The 17,463-nt window shown below is 37.8% G+C and overlaps 1 protein-coding gene across 1 annotated transcript in view; it reads right to left on the bottom strand.

Annotated features, from left to right (window-relative positions):
- Positions 1–17,463, bottom strand: part of LOC126815092 (cilia- and flagella-associated protein 46) — a 58,281-nt gene that overhangs the window by 34,380 nt on the left and 6,438 nt on the right. The window contains exons 10-22 of the mRNA XM_050540630.2: positions 17,082–17,215; positions 16,667–16,879; positions 15,789–16,029; positions 14,997–15,146; positions 13,805–13,915; positions 12,847–13,025; positions 12,262–12,393; positions 11,687–11,858; positions 10,710–10,907; positions 9,577–9,647; positions 8,890–8,965; positions 2,107–2,214; positions 1,164–1,323 (exon numbers count right to left, since the gene is read on the bottom strand). Coding sequence (XP_050396587.2) covers positions 1,164–1,323; positions 2,107–2,214; positions 8,890–8,965; positions 9,577–9,647; positions 10,710–10,907; positions 11,687–11,858; positions 12,262–12,393; positions 12,847–13,025; positions 13,805–13,915; positions 14,997–15,146; positions 15,789–16,029; positions 16,667–16,879; positions 17,082–17,215 — 1,945 coding nt within the window. The remainder of the gene's footprint in view (positions 1–1,163; positions 1,324–2,106; positions 2,215–8,889; positions 8,966–9,576; positions 9,648–10,709; positions 10,908–11,686; positions 11,859–12,261; positions 12,394–12,846; positions 13,026–13,804; positions 13,916–14,996; positions 15,147–15,788; positions 16,030–16,666; positions 16,880–17,081; positions 17,216–17,463) is intronic.

Here is a 17,463-nt window from a genome sequence, read left to right as displayed (position 1 = left end):
AGTACTATATTTTGTTTTAAACAATATTTTTATTCGGGATATCTGAATAGGCTTAACCTATGTAAAACACCTCTCAAGTATATTATGTAATTAAAAACAAAACAAGTTGTTAAGAGTAGTTTTTATAAGTTGTGTTCAATAAGAGTGTATGTTTTATCTGTTGTGTTGAGCGGCAAGGTCAACATACAGCAGCCTTTCATATAGAAGAAGCATGGGATGAAGTGGGGATAAGCATAGACAAATATAGCTTGCCAGGCAAGGAAACATACGCTCACAGAAGCCCAGTTCATAAATGTTGTTGCACAATCCATAAAAATTTCAAGCAGATCGGATTCTAACTTCGGTTGATAGGTCATTCACAAGGATATAAAAAGTGATCAACGGCAATAACTCTGTAAACTATGATCAGAAATTGCTGAAATTCAATACGCTTCTTCGTCTCACTAAATCAAGTACAATGTATAAATTTTATAAAGATTGGATGGAGAATTTAGACGAAATTATGGATGACGGACCGATGGACAGATGGGGGTGACAACAAAATACGACCACATTGCAATAGTATTACATATTTTATATTAGATTCATATGATTATAATCCATCAATTTCGTGTTTCTTCTCTTTTAAATGTTTTAAATTTACACTTAACAGTCAACATCTGAAACTTTAATGACTATCTTTAAAATCTGATTTGAGAACATTACATGAAGATCAAAAAATTAAAGAATTGGCTATTCTCTAACAAAAGTGACATTCTTTACATCAATCATAATACTTCAGAATATTAGCTCTAAATCTGAGTCTCCTGTTATTTTAATCAGAAATACCTTGCCCCCGAGTTCACAAAGCATTCATGGAACTTAAGTTACGAATTTACTCCAAATTGTTCGCCTTATTTCAACTAAAGTATAGCTCTTTATAAAACTTATTATGTTTTAATGTATCAAATACGTCAATAAGAAACTATGTGCAAAGTTTTGTGTTTCTGGGTCAAAGATATTTCTCAAAAGTTGAGTTAATTCTTAATTAAGTTTGAGAATGCTTTGTGAACTTGGGGCCTGTTTATTTTTTTAAATGAATTGTGAGATTTAAATGAATACATTCTTTACATATCTGCGTCACAAGTTATTTTTTATCAGAAATACTATATAGAGTTCCTTACCTTCCTTTTTAAGTAGTGGAGCCTCATATTTCATATTGAGTAAGATATCTATAGCCCATTCTACCTGATCCACACAGTCGACTAACGGGAACTGATTTATATATAACCATTGAGCAAACTCTAATAAATAATCTATTTTCAACCAATCATATTTACTAATCTAAAATAATTCAAATAAAATATTTATACAGGTAATATTCAATAAAAGGGAATTAGTAAAAATAAAATGAGAAAAAAAAAATTTTTAGCGTCCTACTTTTCTGCACCAACTGGGATAATGAAGTGAGAGAGAGAAATGGGGTTTAACAACCACTCGACACAAACAAGGTCATTTCGGGACTAACACATGGTTAAATTTTATTTCAATAATTCGCTTGTGCGTAGGAGTCTTTAGGAAACCGGAAGACCCGGAGAAAACCCACAAGGTTGTCACGTACAACCTGGAAATCAAAACCATGTTAGTAGACTAAATGACAGACCTTATGATACAGCATGCACGTGCTAACCATTCGGCCATCCAACCCCTCCTTTAGTAAAAGAAATATTTTCTTACAGTGAGAGCTTGTATAGCATTGTGATATGATTTACTTACAGTGAGAGCTTGTATAGCATTGTGATATGATTTACTTACAGTGAGAGCTTGTATAGCATTGTGATATGATTTACTTACAGTGAGAGCTTGTATAGCATTGTGATATGATTTACTTACAGTGAGAGATTGTATAGCATTGTGATATGATTTACTTACAGTGAGAGCTTGTATAGCATTGTGATATGATTTACTTACAGTGAGAGATTGTATAGCATTGTGATATGATTTACTTACAGTGAGAGCTTGTATAGCATTGTGATATGATTTACTTACAGTGAGAGCTTGTATAGCATTGTGATGTGATTTACTTACACTGAGAGCTTGCGTAGCAATCTGATATGATTTACTTACCGTGAGAGATTGTATAGCATTCTGATATGATTTAAGTTGTTCCGCTGTAACTCGAGAACTAAGTGCTACTCTTCTCCACATGTGTGCTACATAATCTTCACTTTCATCCTGTAATAAATACAATACAGTCTAGATCTTGACCAATTTACTTCACATTAAACCCTTTAGGGCTAAATCTCAACGTTATGCCATCTGATGAGAAAGTTCTTTAAGTATGATTATTGTAGACTGAATGACCATGACTAATAAACGATTAGAAGCCTACTGATCTTATCATTCTGCACACAGAAAACTATCTACTTCGAGCATAGATCTCTGCCCTGAATGACCGCCATATCCAAATATTTGTGTACTATTTTGTGATGTGGTTCTACTAAATTTCACATCTCGTCCCCTGAGAGGGAAAAGGTCGTAAGTGACATTTTTCACTTTTCGAGAAAATCGAGTTTAAAGGTTTGAAAATGGTCCTGTAAAATTGTTTATTTATTGTTTTTTCTAATATTTTGTACAGTATGTTATGATTGGGAATAGCTAGAAATGCAATATAAAGTTTTCAGTTATCAGGTGTGGTAACTCGGAAAAGTCACTTACGACCTTTTTCTACTCTCTACCTATAACCAAAGATACATACTTATTGCTGTTTACGACCTTATGTGATTTTGCCATGGGGTGGAAGTTATATTGGTCTTACGGGTACGCTTTGGATCTTAAGGTCTGTAATTGAGTTAAGTGGCATGGTTAACAGTATGGTAGCCTGCTCAACCTCGTTGGGTTTTCTCCGACTTTCTATCATTGATACAGACCCCTACGCGCAAGCAAATTATTGAAGTAAAATTATGGCCTAGTTTGTGTTCAGTGGATGTTATACCCCTCTCTAACCCCAGACCCCTCTTCCCTCTATCCCTCACGCTATCTTGATACCTTTCTCTGGCTCTCGCGCGCACCCTCCCTGTCAAGCCTCACGGTATCGTACAACCTTCTCTCTATCTCACTCTCTTCACCTCTCTATCTCGCCCACTTGTTATCTCGCTCTAGTCCCCACTCTCCCTTGCTGTGCCCCCCCCCCCCCCCTGCTCTCCCTTCTCTATCGCTACTCCCTACCCTTGCTAGCTCCCTCCCTACCACCCTCAGCCTTTAGCTCATTCTCTCTCTCGATCTCTTCTATCCTTCTCACAGTAGATTGATAGTATCATCACATCGCAGGCTTATCACTATCTCTCTCTAACCCCCCACCCCCTCCGCCCCTCACCCACTAGATTGCTCTCCTCATATCGATAGTTCTCTTTAGACCCCGCCCCATCTCTCCATCTCTAGCTCTCGCCTTCTATCTCGCTAACTTCCTAGGTCTCTATCTCACGCGCTCTAGCTTTCTCTCTAGCTCACGCCCTCTCTCCCGATCTTTCTTGCTCTTTCTCTAGTTCTTTATCTTGTGGATTCTCTCTCTTTCTATCTCTCTCTAATAGTCTAAGCTTACTCTCTAGCTCTCGCCCTTCTCTCTAGCTTGTTCTCCCTCGAGGTCAAGCTCTCCCTCACCTCTTTCTTTTGCGAGCTAACTCCCTACCCCCCCCCCTTAGGTTGTTCTCTGTAGCCCCACCCCCGCCCTTCTCTCTCTCTCTCTTCTCGAGGGACAAGTCTCATCCCTTGGCAGCCAACTCTCTAGCGCTTTTTGACCTCCCCACTCGCCCTCTAGCTATCTCTCTCCCTCTAGCTCCCTCCCCCCTTACCGATAACTCTCTTAAGTCCCTCCCTCACTAGCCCATTCTGTAGCTGTCACTTTCCGTGTCGCTATCTCTCTAGGTCTCTCTCTATCTTACGCTCTCTAGCTCTCACCATCTCTCTCTTTCTCTAGCTCTTTCCATCTTGTTTCTTATCTTTCTCAGGGTGTGTGTGTGTGTGTGGGTTGGGGGGTGGATGGCCGAACGGTAAGCATGTGCGTGCTGTATCATAAGGTCTGTCACTGAAACAACTGGCGTAATTTCGATTCCCCGGTTGTACGTGACAAGGAGTATGATTGTCTGTCCAACCTCGTGGGTTTTCCCCGGGTCCTCCGGTTTCCCCACTGATAAAAGACCCCTACGCGCAAGCGAATTATTGAAGTAAAATTGAACCAAGTGGACGTTAATCCCCATCTCTCTCTCTCTCTACTCTTAAGCTCGCTCTCTAGCTCTTGTCCTCTCACTATAGCCCTCGTCCTCTCTAGTTCGCTCTCTCTAGCCTTCGCTCCCGCTAGCTCTCTGTCCCTAGCCCGCCTCTCTAGCTACCCCCCCCCATCTCCCTCTCTATAGCCCTGTCTCTCTAAGTTACAATGTGGATCTCTCTTTCTCGCTCTCAGCCCCCACCCCCCTCTCTCTCTCTCTCTCTACTCCACTCTTAAGCTCGCTCTCTAGCCCTCGTCCTCTCTAGTTCGCTCTCTCTAGCCCTCACTCCCGCTAGTTCTCTGTCCCTAGCCCACCTCTTTAACTACCCCCCCCCCCCCCTCTCTAGCTCTCTATAGCCCTATCTTTAAGTTACAATGTGGATCTCTCTTACTCTCTTTCTCGCTCTCAGACCCCCCCCACCCATCGCTCCTTCTCTCTCTCTCTCTCTCTCTCTCAAGGGGCGTCTCATTGCATTACAACCCTCTCTCTATCCCTCTCTAGTTCCCATTCGCACTAGTGTGTACGCATACCGTACTACAGTCCATTGAAACGGCGAACGTGGGGTATTAAAAGCGTCTCTTACATGCAGTATCGCAAAAAGGCCCCCCTACAGCCCCGTTCTTTGTGTAGTCTACTGTGAAAAAAAAACCACAACACAATTTATATCGAAAAAACAATCACTGTTTTGTACACATATAGCACGACGTTTCGACAAGTATCCCCTTATTGTTATCAAGCACAAAACGACAACGATAAGAGGATACTTGTCGAAACGTCGTGCTATGTGTGTACAGACCAGTGATTATTTTTTCCATATAAATTGTATTGTGTTTTTTAATGTGCCCAATCCCTAAATGTCACTCAAGGATTAAAGTCCACTGCGGGTTGATCAATTTTAAACACTACTATCGCAAAATGAAATGTACACAGGCTTTTGTGGGAAAGCCAGAAAGAAGTTTGCCAGAAAGAAGTTGCTACTGCACATATTTAAATGTCACTTACGACCTTGTTACACTGCCATCAGTGTACTTACTACCTTTCTCCGGTGACATCTTGGTAAAGTTTTCCACTTACTACCTAATATTAATTACCCATATTGTAGTTTGTATCATTGCAATTGTCACCATTGTTTGTTATAACCTGGAGGGGTCAATTTATAAAGTTTTGGTGCAAAAATATCAAATTTGCCTGTTTTGTCACTTGCGACCTTTTACCTCTCAGGGGACGATCTGTCATACACACAAAGATGAAATAAACATGTTTAATTTAATTAAATGGTACTGGAATAAATACTTCTCAAAATTCTCAAACTATACTCAGTGTTTTTGACTAAAATTGTTGATTTGGGTAACAAAATGTCGGTCAACTAGCTTAGTGTCTTATCTCAAGCGGTGCTAAATGTACATATGTAGACAAACAGCGTAAGTTTAGTATGCTGATCTTAGCTGACATCATTCTAATCAATCAAGTGATATAGTTAAATAAGGAAACATAAATAGAGACCATGTCAAAAAAACTTTCTTTCTTGTCTTTATGAAGTTATATAAATCAGTTCTCAATTTCATGCAACACAATATATGATAATTACAATAGTATATAATAGACACTAAGTGTATGTGAAGTCATGCAAGTACTGACAGAATCAATCTGATTAAAACACATATACTATTTCGTTTCGTATTTTATAGTTCAAAATTTTGTTTTACATGTCTTTACAACACTAGGATCTGAAAAAATTGTTATATATCCCACGTTCTGGATGATGTGAGGGATTAGCCAATGAAACGGTCTGTTATGGCGAGTTTTTGGCGTGAGGTGCACAGAACTGTGGGTAACCCACTAGAAACGTCAAAGCTGATTGGTTAATCACATGTCTGGCATCATTGGGTCAAAAGCCACTCGTATGACCTCTGACATGACCTCCTACTACAACTGATCAGATCTTCATGTAGTAGAGTATAAAGTAAACGAAATGAGATATAGATCTGTATTTTAATCAGATTGTAGTAGAATGATAAGTATACATCATATAAAACATTTACATTCCATTTACATTCCATTTACATTCCACTTTATTTCTGATCTATTGCATGCCTGTTCTATTGCATTCCTGTGACATAGTTTACAATAACCTTACTCAGACTCAACAAGGCTCACTTCTAGAGACATAAATAAATGTTTCTATAATAATAGATGACAACATGTGTGTAATATATGTTTCATTCAATATTCATATCCGTGTAAAATAATTGGTTTCTTAAGTATTTTTAAAAATTCGTTTTTACCCCAAAATATTTTTCTTCTTCCTATTTTTCATTGAAATAGAAACAAAAGGTTAAAAACTTAGCAATAAACAACAAGGACTCAAATTTGGTTAATTTTTTTCAAATTAATTTGGTTAATGTTTTTTTTTTCCAGGTCTGCAGACCTGATTTGGTGAAGACAATGATCTGTGAATGTAAATCTACTGTACTGCTCCAAACAACATTCACAAATTTATTCCATCCTTTAAATCAATGAAATAAGTGGGAAGGCTTGTGTCAATCTGTTTCACAGAGGGTAATGCGATTACAATACTGCTGTATAACTGGCCTTTATATATGTTCAAATTCCCTCTAGATGTGACCTAACATCAAACCGCGTCAATCTTTGACTCGATAGCTTTGGCATTGTTTACATAACGTCTGGGCAGAATATTAATGGTGCCTTTTAATCATTTTATATACCATTAATACTTAATAGGAAATATTTTTTATCCAGATATACTTTAAACACCTTTATTTTTTGTCTAATACTTCAAAAACAAATGTTTTTGAATTAAATTTGAAGAAAGAAAAAAGTTAATATACTATTCAAAAAAAGTAGGGGATATTTGATTTTTAAGTGTTATTAAAGTCACCTAATGAAACTGACGAAGAAACAAATGACAAAATGAAATGAAGTTCACATTCATCGATTTATTCCAAATGATCGTTAGACTAAGTAAGGCACAGACTGACCATTATAAGGGTAAAATGATACCCGGGGTCAAACAGCAAAGTTACCACAGCATCACAACCAAGTCAGTAACGGGTAAATCCTCCTCTGTTTGCCAAACAAGCATTGATCCGACGTGGCATACTCCTAATGAGACGTCTAAGGTCATTTTGGTCCAGATTGTCCCATTCCTGTTGCAACGCAGCAGCAAGTTCTTGGACATTGGCAGGACGTTGTTGACGTTGACGTAACCTCTGTCCAAGCATGTCCCAGACATGCTCGATGGGGGAGAGGTCGGGACTCAGTGCTGGCCAAGGTAATGTGGTGATGTTCTGTTGTTGGAGGTAACCTGTAACGATCCTGGCCCTGTGACATCTTGCGTTGTCATCCTGGAAGATGAAACGGCGGTCATGACGTCGTGCGAACGGCACAACATGGACTGCCAAGATGTTGTCCCGGTAGTACTGGCCTGTAACACGCCCTGCAACAACATGTAAAGCCGTTCTTCCAGCAACAGTGATGCCTCCCCACACCATAACAGAACCACCCCCAAATCGATCATGTCTGATGACGTTAACGTCTTGGAAGCGCTCGTTTCGACGACGCCACACCCTCCTACGTCTGTCCAAAAAATCAACAGTGAACCTTGACTCATCTGAAAACATCACATTGCTCCAGCGTCGATTATCCCAGTGTTGACGATCCCTACACCAACGACGTCTTGCCTGAATGTGATGATCTCTCAAACAAGGGATCACGCGAGGACGTCGGGCGCGAAGGTGACCCCTATACAGTCGATTCCGAATCGTCTGGCCACTCACTCTCACACCAGTGTCTGTTTGAAGACGAGCGCTGATCTGATTTGCTGTGATGACACGATTTCTCAAGGCCAAGGTACGGATAAATCGATCCTGGGCTTGAGTTGTCGCCCTTGGTCGACCTGAGCGTGGACTGTCCTGTACAGATTGTGTATCACGGTATCTGGACCATAGCCTGCTTATGACAGACTGAGAAACATTGATCGTCCGCGCCACAACCGCCTGTGTTGTGCCGATGTGTAGCATGCCAAGGGCACGTAACCTTTCATTTTGGGTAAGCCGACGCATATCAAAATTTGTTTTCTGGTCACTAAAACAATTAAACTGATGTTTCCACCCTGGAATTCAATGCCACAATGACTGTAACATTCAAAGTCAGAGTCGTGCAAATCTTGGGTTGGACCCCCATGATGATCCCAAGCATCACCTGCATTCCATGCGGTAGCTATTGGTGCGTTTGGGCGTCACATGTAACTGGAAATGTTTCTTCTGTTAGGTTCTATAGTGACTTTTTTCGTAGTCATTTGCATATTTTAGTATTATGCCCCCAAAATCAAATATCCCCTACTTTTTTTGAATAGTATATTATTAGTTCATTAACCATCACTGACGTAATCCCTCTCAGTGATATTAGCGGTCTAACGAATATTCACTGCTGATCAGTGTGGGACTGTGTACCTATTGTACCAGTATGTATAAATGAATCAACTTGCATTGGTTTCCTATGACAGCAGAATGTGTTATTGTTGTCAAATGTAGAAAAGCAAATTGTAACATTTTTTCTATGACAGTGAAGTACCGATAATTGTATAATTTCTACGAACCCCAATAAAACTAAAACCAGCTATTACCTTAAATTTCTGTATATCCATATTAACATCTCGACCCAGTCTGGCTTTTACCATAACACGATGTTTAAATATTAACCTGAAATATTACAATAATGTCTTTATTTAATATAATAAAATTATTACAATAAAATATAATTATTACAATTTACAACCCTATATAAATACAACACTAAACTGTCATAATATCCCACCCTAATTTGGCAATTACTCAGCCAACAATTGTAATGAAAACTAGATGTAATAAAATTACATAGGAAAACTTAGCTTCAAGATTTTCTGGGCTGACAGACCCCATGCCCATATTCAAAGAGGTGTTCCAGTAGACAGACCTGATCCTGAACCACTCATCTACTGCAGTCCCCCAAAATGAAATGAAATGGGGTTTAATGTCCTACTTTTCTGCTCTGACTGGGCTAATGAAGATGGGCATACGCCATACAGTGTGCACAGGACCTCATTTTTTTTTTGTCACATCCGAACGACTAGACAGTTGTCCTTGTCCATCGAAACCATACCAGAAAATCCTGATGAACTTTCTCTGCCAACGCTGGGATTGAACTTGTGATCCTGAGACCTCCAGATTAGCGAGTCAGTGTCTTACTCACTTACCCACTGTGGCTCCCTGCAGTTCCCAAACAATGAAATATTTGTTATATAGAAACGTTTAAAAAACAAAAGTAGACTTACAATCTATGTTTAGTACGTGGCATGACTGTTACAGCTTGATCCATGGCATCTAATGATTCTTCCCATTCTCCCTGATAAAATTAAAAAATAAAACTAAATTATTCTGTAATGAAAAAACTGGATGAAGTCCACAAAATTAAATTTTGCAAAGACTAATTTTTTATGCTTGAAAGATCAACAGAACGAATGGTCTAACACATGTGCTTTAGATCATAAGGTCTGTCATTGAGCCATTTGTGGGTTTTCTCCAGGTCCTCCAACTTCTATAACCCCATAGAGAGAGAGAGAGAGAGAAATGGGGTTTAACGTCCGCTCAACACAAACTAGGTCATTTCGGGACTAACACATGGTTCAATTTTATTTCAATAATTCGCTTGCCCGTAGGGGTCTGTAGCAGTGGGAGGAGACCGGAAGACCCGGAGAAAACCCACGAGGTTGGACAGGCGACCCTACTCCTTGTCACGTACAACTGGGGAATCGAAACCACGCCAGCTGGCTCAATGACAGATCTTATGATACAGTGTGCACGTGCTAACAATTCGGCCATCCACCCCCCCCCCCCCTAAAACCTATAGAAGCACGCAAATTACTGAAATAATTTGTGCCATTTGTAAGTCCCATAATGACCTATTCATATCAACAGTCCGTCATTGAAGTAACGATGCACCATTTGCATTTTTCGCTAAATATCAAATTCTCATGACTTCGTCAATGCTGTATGTAGTCAGATTGATTATTTAATATCTAATTAAGAAAACAAAATCAAAATAATAAATCATTCGGATTTGAAAAACAAGACTACTAAAAAATGTTCACGCATAACAAAATGGCAGCAGGTTTATTACATAGTGAAGCAGTATGGATCAATGAAATTTCAAAGTCACATATCTTTGTAAATTGGACCACTTTTGAACTCCTATTCCTATTATAGATTCATCTTTCACAATATTGTAGTTTACAAGTGATTCCTATAGCGCTAAAACTTCACATCAGGATATTAATAGTGTTCTTATGTACTCCATTGATTGTAACAACTGAGTATGGTTGACACTGGAACAAGTTTTCCATTATCCCCGACAGTCTCCCCGATCTGCACTTGAAAAAAGAATCATAAAGTAAAACAGATATTCTACCTTGTCCGCATAAGCTTGGAATAAAACACCATATAAGGCTGCTCTTAACGTGAGGTCATCATCAGCTCCACCAACCATACGAGAGGATTTATTATCAGAGTCTTTTTCACCTTTAGTAGCATCTGCTGACTTGACCTTGACCTGTGTACCATTACTGGAATCACCATGACCATTGTGGGATGATTGCTCATCTTTATCCTGAAAAGATAAATTCAATCCATGTTCAAAAATATTCACTGTACATCACCTTCTTCTTTATACATACATTATGCAAGAGCTAAATCTGTCTATTGCAGGTCTGTAATGTTATATAAACTATTAATTGGACATTTATTATCATGAAAAGACCTTAATCAACTCTCGATGCCATCTTATGCGTCTGATTTTCACTGGATTTGAATCCGATCTGCTGCTCAATGCTCATTGGTGAATAAATCCATAAAATTGATAATCAAGACTAATTTTTTATGTACTGACTTTAGTAATGATGATCGAGGCTAGGCCTAAAATTCAATCGCTAATATCTCCATTCAGAGTGGTGTAATTTGCCTGAAATTTTCAGCACATTCCCTTTACATTATCTAGGTTTAAACTATTATAGTGAGAACTACCAGCTCTTTATCTAATCTCCCATAATGTATCTTTAATAATTAATCCATTAACCATTCTATGATGATGCTTTATTATAAATAAAGCAATATTTCATTTGTCTGTCTTTCATCCATCATGGATCCAGTCAGTCAAACAAATGAACAATGAAATTTCTTAAACTGATAACATATATAACACTGTTAAACATATCTGGTGTTCATTTCCAAACAGTTCAATGTTTTGATTTAAAAAACTGAAAGAAGCTATTTCTACATATATGTTGGCCTTTGATTTGCATATATACTTAAAACCACTGTGAAATCTGGAGATCGCAAGTAAAAGGATCTAGGGGCTACCAGTAAGCTAAACACAAGAAATTATTTTACCTCTTTCTTAACTGGTGTTTCTGCGGTTGCTGTAATACACTGTAACAAAACACGAACAGGTTCTTTTAAGAGCTCTCTTTCTATTGGTTGATTGACTAATGCCACACAGGCATTCCAATAATGTCGAGCAGCAGACATGACCAAGTTGTAGTTTTTGGCGTTTCGACCATATCTACAATAAAAATAATATTTTAAAAACCAATGCTAATCCAAAACATAGAATTAATGTATTGATGATGCTTGATTTTGAGTCCCAAAATATTTCGAATGGACAGCATAGCAAATGATACACGATTTTAGTTTTGTCAGGTGGGGAGAGGAGAGAGAGAAAAATGGGGTTTAACATCCACTCGACACAAACTAGGTCATTTCGGGACTAACATGGTTTTCCTTTTATTTCAATAATTCGCTTGCGCGTAGGGGTCTTTAGCAGTGGGAGAAAACCGGAGGACCCGGAGAAAACCCACGAGGTTGGACAGGCGACCCTACTCCTTGTCACGTACAACCGGGGATTCGAAACCACGCCAGTTGACTCAATGACAGGCCTCATGATTAATATATAGCTGTAATCAAACCTAGCACTGTTGAGAAAAGCCTCCATGGCTTGTCGTCTGTTGAAATTTTTTCCCGCCATATTCTCCATTAAACTCTGCCCCAGAATGCAACTGGTGTAACTCAACATTTCCTGTTCTACCACATAACGATGTCTGAAAATAGTAATAAGGAAATAAATAAACAATTTTTACGACAAATTTCAATGAAATATTGGGGGTTTTGGACAGGCGATGGTACTACTTAATTGTCATGTACAAGCAGTGAATTGAAACCACGCCGTGATCTAACACGCACGTGTTAAATCATTTGGTGTCACTCAACACCCGAAAGCCAAGACACAACAGTGAGCAAACTGAAAGGAATCTATATGCTAGGTTCCCACTATCACGATTCATGCTGCGATTGGAATCATGGTTTTAATCGTGGAGTAATCGTAGTTATCCTATCAGGTCTTATCATATATTGAGGTCAGTCATAAAAATCATGTTGATCGTATCGAAACGTATCCGCACGCAACAGATCGTAGACTCAAAAGGGACAGTCATATCGTAACACATCGCATGACAGTGGGAACATAGCAATACTATATTAATTTATTGACTTACGGTTCCATTTTTCTGTTTTTCGGTTGTGTTCCAACATTAACAAACCATAAAGCTTTCTCGCTACATTTTACCACCAGTGTATGTTGTTTTTGAGTGAAGGATAAATAAGTTAATTTAGTCCACAGTTGTAATTCTATAAACTTTTCAGTCCAACGACAATTCTCAACCATTACAGTAATCTACAAGAAATTTTAATAAAATTAACTGTTACTGAAAGTATCTCAATCATTCTTATTTAGTTTTCCCTTGTTAAGTTACATAAAAACAACAATATAGGCCTGCATGTAAAACAAACAATATACACATATGTTACAAACACAAGGGTGACATAAAATCATTTTCATGGAGAACAGTCCTGATCGTAGAAGGAACGTCTTTGGACGATTCACTTAACTTCATGAAGAATTAATATTTGTGCAGCTTTGATGTAGGTAGTCAATTTTTCCATATCGTCATCATATTACCCCTAGGTACAGCTTTCATCGAAATAACACTGGTACAGTAATCTGTTCGTAATTATTATTTTGGTTTGATAATGAAATGATCCAGGTTCTAGGGTCTGTCCCTCCCCCCCTCCAAAAGCTATGAAAAATCCACGCCCCTGATCATTTTATTTATTTGTGATTTATAAACTTGATAACGACTTGCGAAATCTTGTTGAAGACTATAATAAACTATAGTAATTGTTATTCATAAATAATGATTTAATCAACAATAAATGGAATAATGTTGTTTTTTTCATATTGAAAGGCATGAGCATATATCAAGATTCCCCCGCACACCAACTTCCTCTTCCTGGGAGGGGGGGAGGGGTGTATACAACTACTGATAATATAGCTAGTTTGTATTAATCTTGAATTGATTATAAAAATTCCAAACATACATGAAAATTAGCTAATTATAATATTTATAATTTCAAAAACAAAGTCATGATGCTTTACTACTGAATAATACTCACATCAGCTAATGGTGGCACTTCTTTAAATTCCATTATTCCATTTTTAGACCTTGATGCCATTTCTGTAGCCACGATTGCTTTAGTCATTCCTCTCTGTCCCTCCATATTAGTCTATATTAAAAAGACGATAAACATACAAATAAAGTATATATGAGGCAAAGAAACATACACTTACCAGCGGCTTATTCTCTTGTATGAGCCTCAAATTTTCTTTTTAAAAACATGTTTTGAAATATTAAATATAAATTTAATTTTGTTGGTTTGCTTGGATTTGATAGGGAGCCAAGGTGGCTAAGTGACTGGAGGTGGCGGGTTCGATGCCATTGTTGGCCGAGGAAGTTCATTGCCGTGGTTTCCCCTTGTCAGTGGTGCAGGACGGAGGCCTTGACAAGGACAGCTGTCTAGTCGTTCAGATGGTATGAAAAACCGAGGTCCCATGTACACATTGGCATGCACATAAAAGGTCCCTTGGCAGTTGGAATTTGATGTAAAAGTCGGCCTTAGTGCCACTGTCCAAGCAAAATTTCCCTCATAGCACACTGTATGGAGTATGGTCGTCTTCATTAGCCCAGTCAGAGCAGAACAGTAGGATGTTAGACACCATTTCATTTCATTTGGATTTGACGGTTTTGCTGAACCAAGACTCTCCTTTAAGTCATATCTGCCGGTCTTGACTGACTTACAGTGCAATTGACCAACATGAGGAATTCTAAAAAATATATACAGTGGATACAATATGCCGGATTAGACAGCATGTCAGAATACTCAAGTGGTGCCGAAGTTTGCCGAGTGTGTATTTGAAGTGAGAAACTCAAATCAAATAATAAGCGCTCTCTCTTACAAGTGATTATTAAATTATAGAGGTAATTAAAAAAGATCGACACATGTTTTATGCTCACAGATAATTGATTGGTGATTGCATGTTGGTTAACACCCACTGATTGAAGGCCGGACTATCTAATGTTAATTGAAGATGGGCATATGCTGTGCAGTGTGCTCTATGATGGAAATTTTGCCCAGACAGCAGTTGAATTCCAACTGTCAAGGCTTCTATACTCAGGAACCTTGCTTTTTCGTTCCACCTGAACAACTGGACCCTGTTCCTTGCTAGGCCCTCTATGCTGCACCATTAACAAGGGGAAACAGTGTGCATGCATACTAAACAATCTCTATAGCAACAAATGTAACCAACCTCATCATCTGTACCAAGAGTTTTAGCTATTTGTTGTAGCGCCATCTGTTTAGCTGTTACCCATGTCTGTAATAACGGCATACGAACAGATATATTGACAACATCCTGGTTGTTATCGCCATTGGTTACCATCATACCATATTCACATACCTAAATAAACAAAACATTGAAAAAAGTTCAGATATATTGACAACTGTGGATATTTTCATACTAAAAAATATTTAATCTGCCATCTTGAAAAACAAAGACGAATGTTTTTCAAATCCATGATAGCAATCTATTATCGAGTTTCGGGACTGTTATCCTAGTCTAATACCAAACATTACTGTGACGATGTACGCCAAGAAAAATTAGCCAATAATATTAATTAATGTAAAATAAACAGTTTATAAATGTAGGACTAATTTGATTATTAATCCAAGTTTTGTTCTTTATTCATATGATAATATGTTGAATGGGGGTTATGTTTTTAAATAAAGAAATAAACAAGCTAAGAAATATCGACAAATATTTCAATTGGAATAGTGCAAATAGTTTTGTTTTGGACGATAGCGCGCGAGTCGAGTGCTATTATTTAGCAGACAATGTCACTCGGCATTGTGAAGTGAGGGTTACCGACAAAAACATTTTTGGGATGTCAGTTTTTTTACCTTCATCCGTATATAAAAATCGAAGTGAAGTATAAGACGAACGCTGGACTCGTACGGAAAAAAGTATCGACTTAGAGCCCGAAAAATACTGTAATCAATATTCCCATGTACCAAGTTATATAGGATGAAATATAAAACTTGCCTCTATGGCTTTCTTTAAATCTGGTAGAGCATCAGGACTTATAGTCACTGTTACACCAGCTTTACTTTTAGCCGTTCCTACTGTAGTCCTTGCAGCTTTCTTATCTTTAACTGGTGATTTATCTCCAGGAGAAGGGGAGACTGGTGGTTCCTGGATTTCTTTAGGAACTGGTGGAGGTATCCAGGGTTGTATGAGACTGTACGCCAGGGCATTACATATATTCACCAACATGACGGTTTCACTGGAAACAGAAACATTTAATTCAGATAACATTGAGGGAATTTATGACATCCACTCTGCTCAGATCATTTAAATTTGGAAAATTCAGACCAAGACTTCAAATTGTACTTATATTACATTCTCAAGAGAATCTAGACACATAGCATTAAAATATCACTGTACAATCTTTATACAAAACAAATAAAAGCTTAGGACACACTATGTCCAAATGATTCGCATAAAAATTCACCTTGTGTGTCCTCTTGCAAGATGAAAAAAAAAAAGAAAAACCGTACCTCTTGTGTGCAGCACAGATGCAGGTTACATTCTTTTGTTTCAAACAATATTTTTATTCAGATTATTCTAACAAAGACTTGTGGAAGAGACTTAGCTTTTATTTTTTGTAAAAAACTCTAAATGTTCAAACATAATTCTATTTTTGCAAACGGTCAAGAACAACTTCACAAAGGTTGATGCCCAAAGATAATAATAATAACATGATATATTAATAACGATACACATTTCATCAATTCACATAACCAAGAAAAGAACTAAAACATATCTTTTGGTTATTCTTGATGTCCATAACTTGTTCTCAAACAGTCAAGAACATACTTTTGAAAATAATTCCAGTGTCTATTAATTATAGAATCACTTACCCAGCATGTCCGACTTTCTTCAATCCGTCTAAAACAACACCCAATGTATCGAGAATCTCACGATGTCTGTTCTCAGATAAAACATGGTTGTTATAATTCCACACATAGGCGGCAGCACTACACACTAACCATGCTTCCTCTAATATAACTCCTAATTCTAGACCTCGTAAAAAACTCTTGGTTGATGTCTCTGATAACATCTTTATCCAGTCACTGGAACCAAAGAAAATAATCCTTTTACTCAAACAAAGATACAAATTAAACATACATTATGCAAGAGCTAAATCTGAAATGTACTATTAATCAAACATTTATTATTAAAACAAGGCCATAATCAACTCTCGATTAGAATGGTTCACCATTTAAAAAAGATTGATAATTGAAAATATCTGAATATGGTCATCAGAATACTTACCAATATTCTAACCAATCAGGATCCTCTTCTGGTTTCTTAGCAACATAACCTTTAGGTCGTTTACGAGTATCTTCTGGTGGAATAGGTTTATTATTCAACTCCACTTTCTCGGATCTCAGTAAATGTATATAAGCCTGTTAATACATTAAGTAATTACAATGAAATTGAATTATAGAGTTTAACATTTAAAACTTAAAAAAAATTGACTACCCCTGGTTCCTTGAAGAAAATTAGTGAAAGAGAGAGAAATGGGGTTTAACGTCCACTCGACAGAAACTAGGTCATTTCGGGACTAACATATGGTTAATTTTATTTCATTAATTCGCTTGTGCGTAGGGGTCTTTAGCAGTGGGAGGAAACCGGAGGACCCGGAGAAAACCCA

This window comes from Patella vulgata, chromosome 3 (genome assembly GCF_932274485.2).
Source record: "Patella vulgata chromosome 3, xgPatVulg1.2, whole genome shotgun sequence".
Lineage (NCBI taxonomy): Eukaryota > Metazoa > Mollusca > Gastropoda > Patellidae > Patella > Patella vulgata.
Note: the sequence above shows the minus strand (reverse complement) of the source record. Positions and strands in the feature narration are given on the sequence as shown.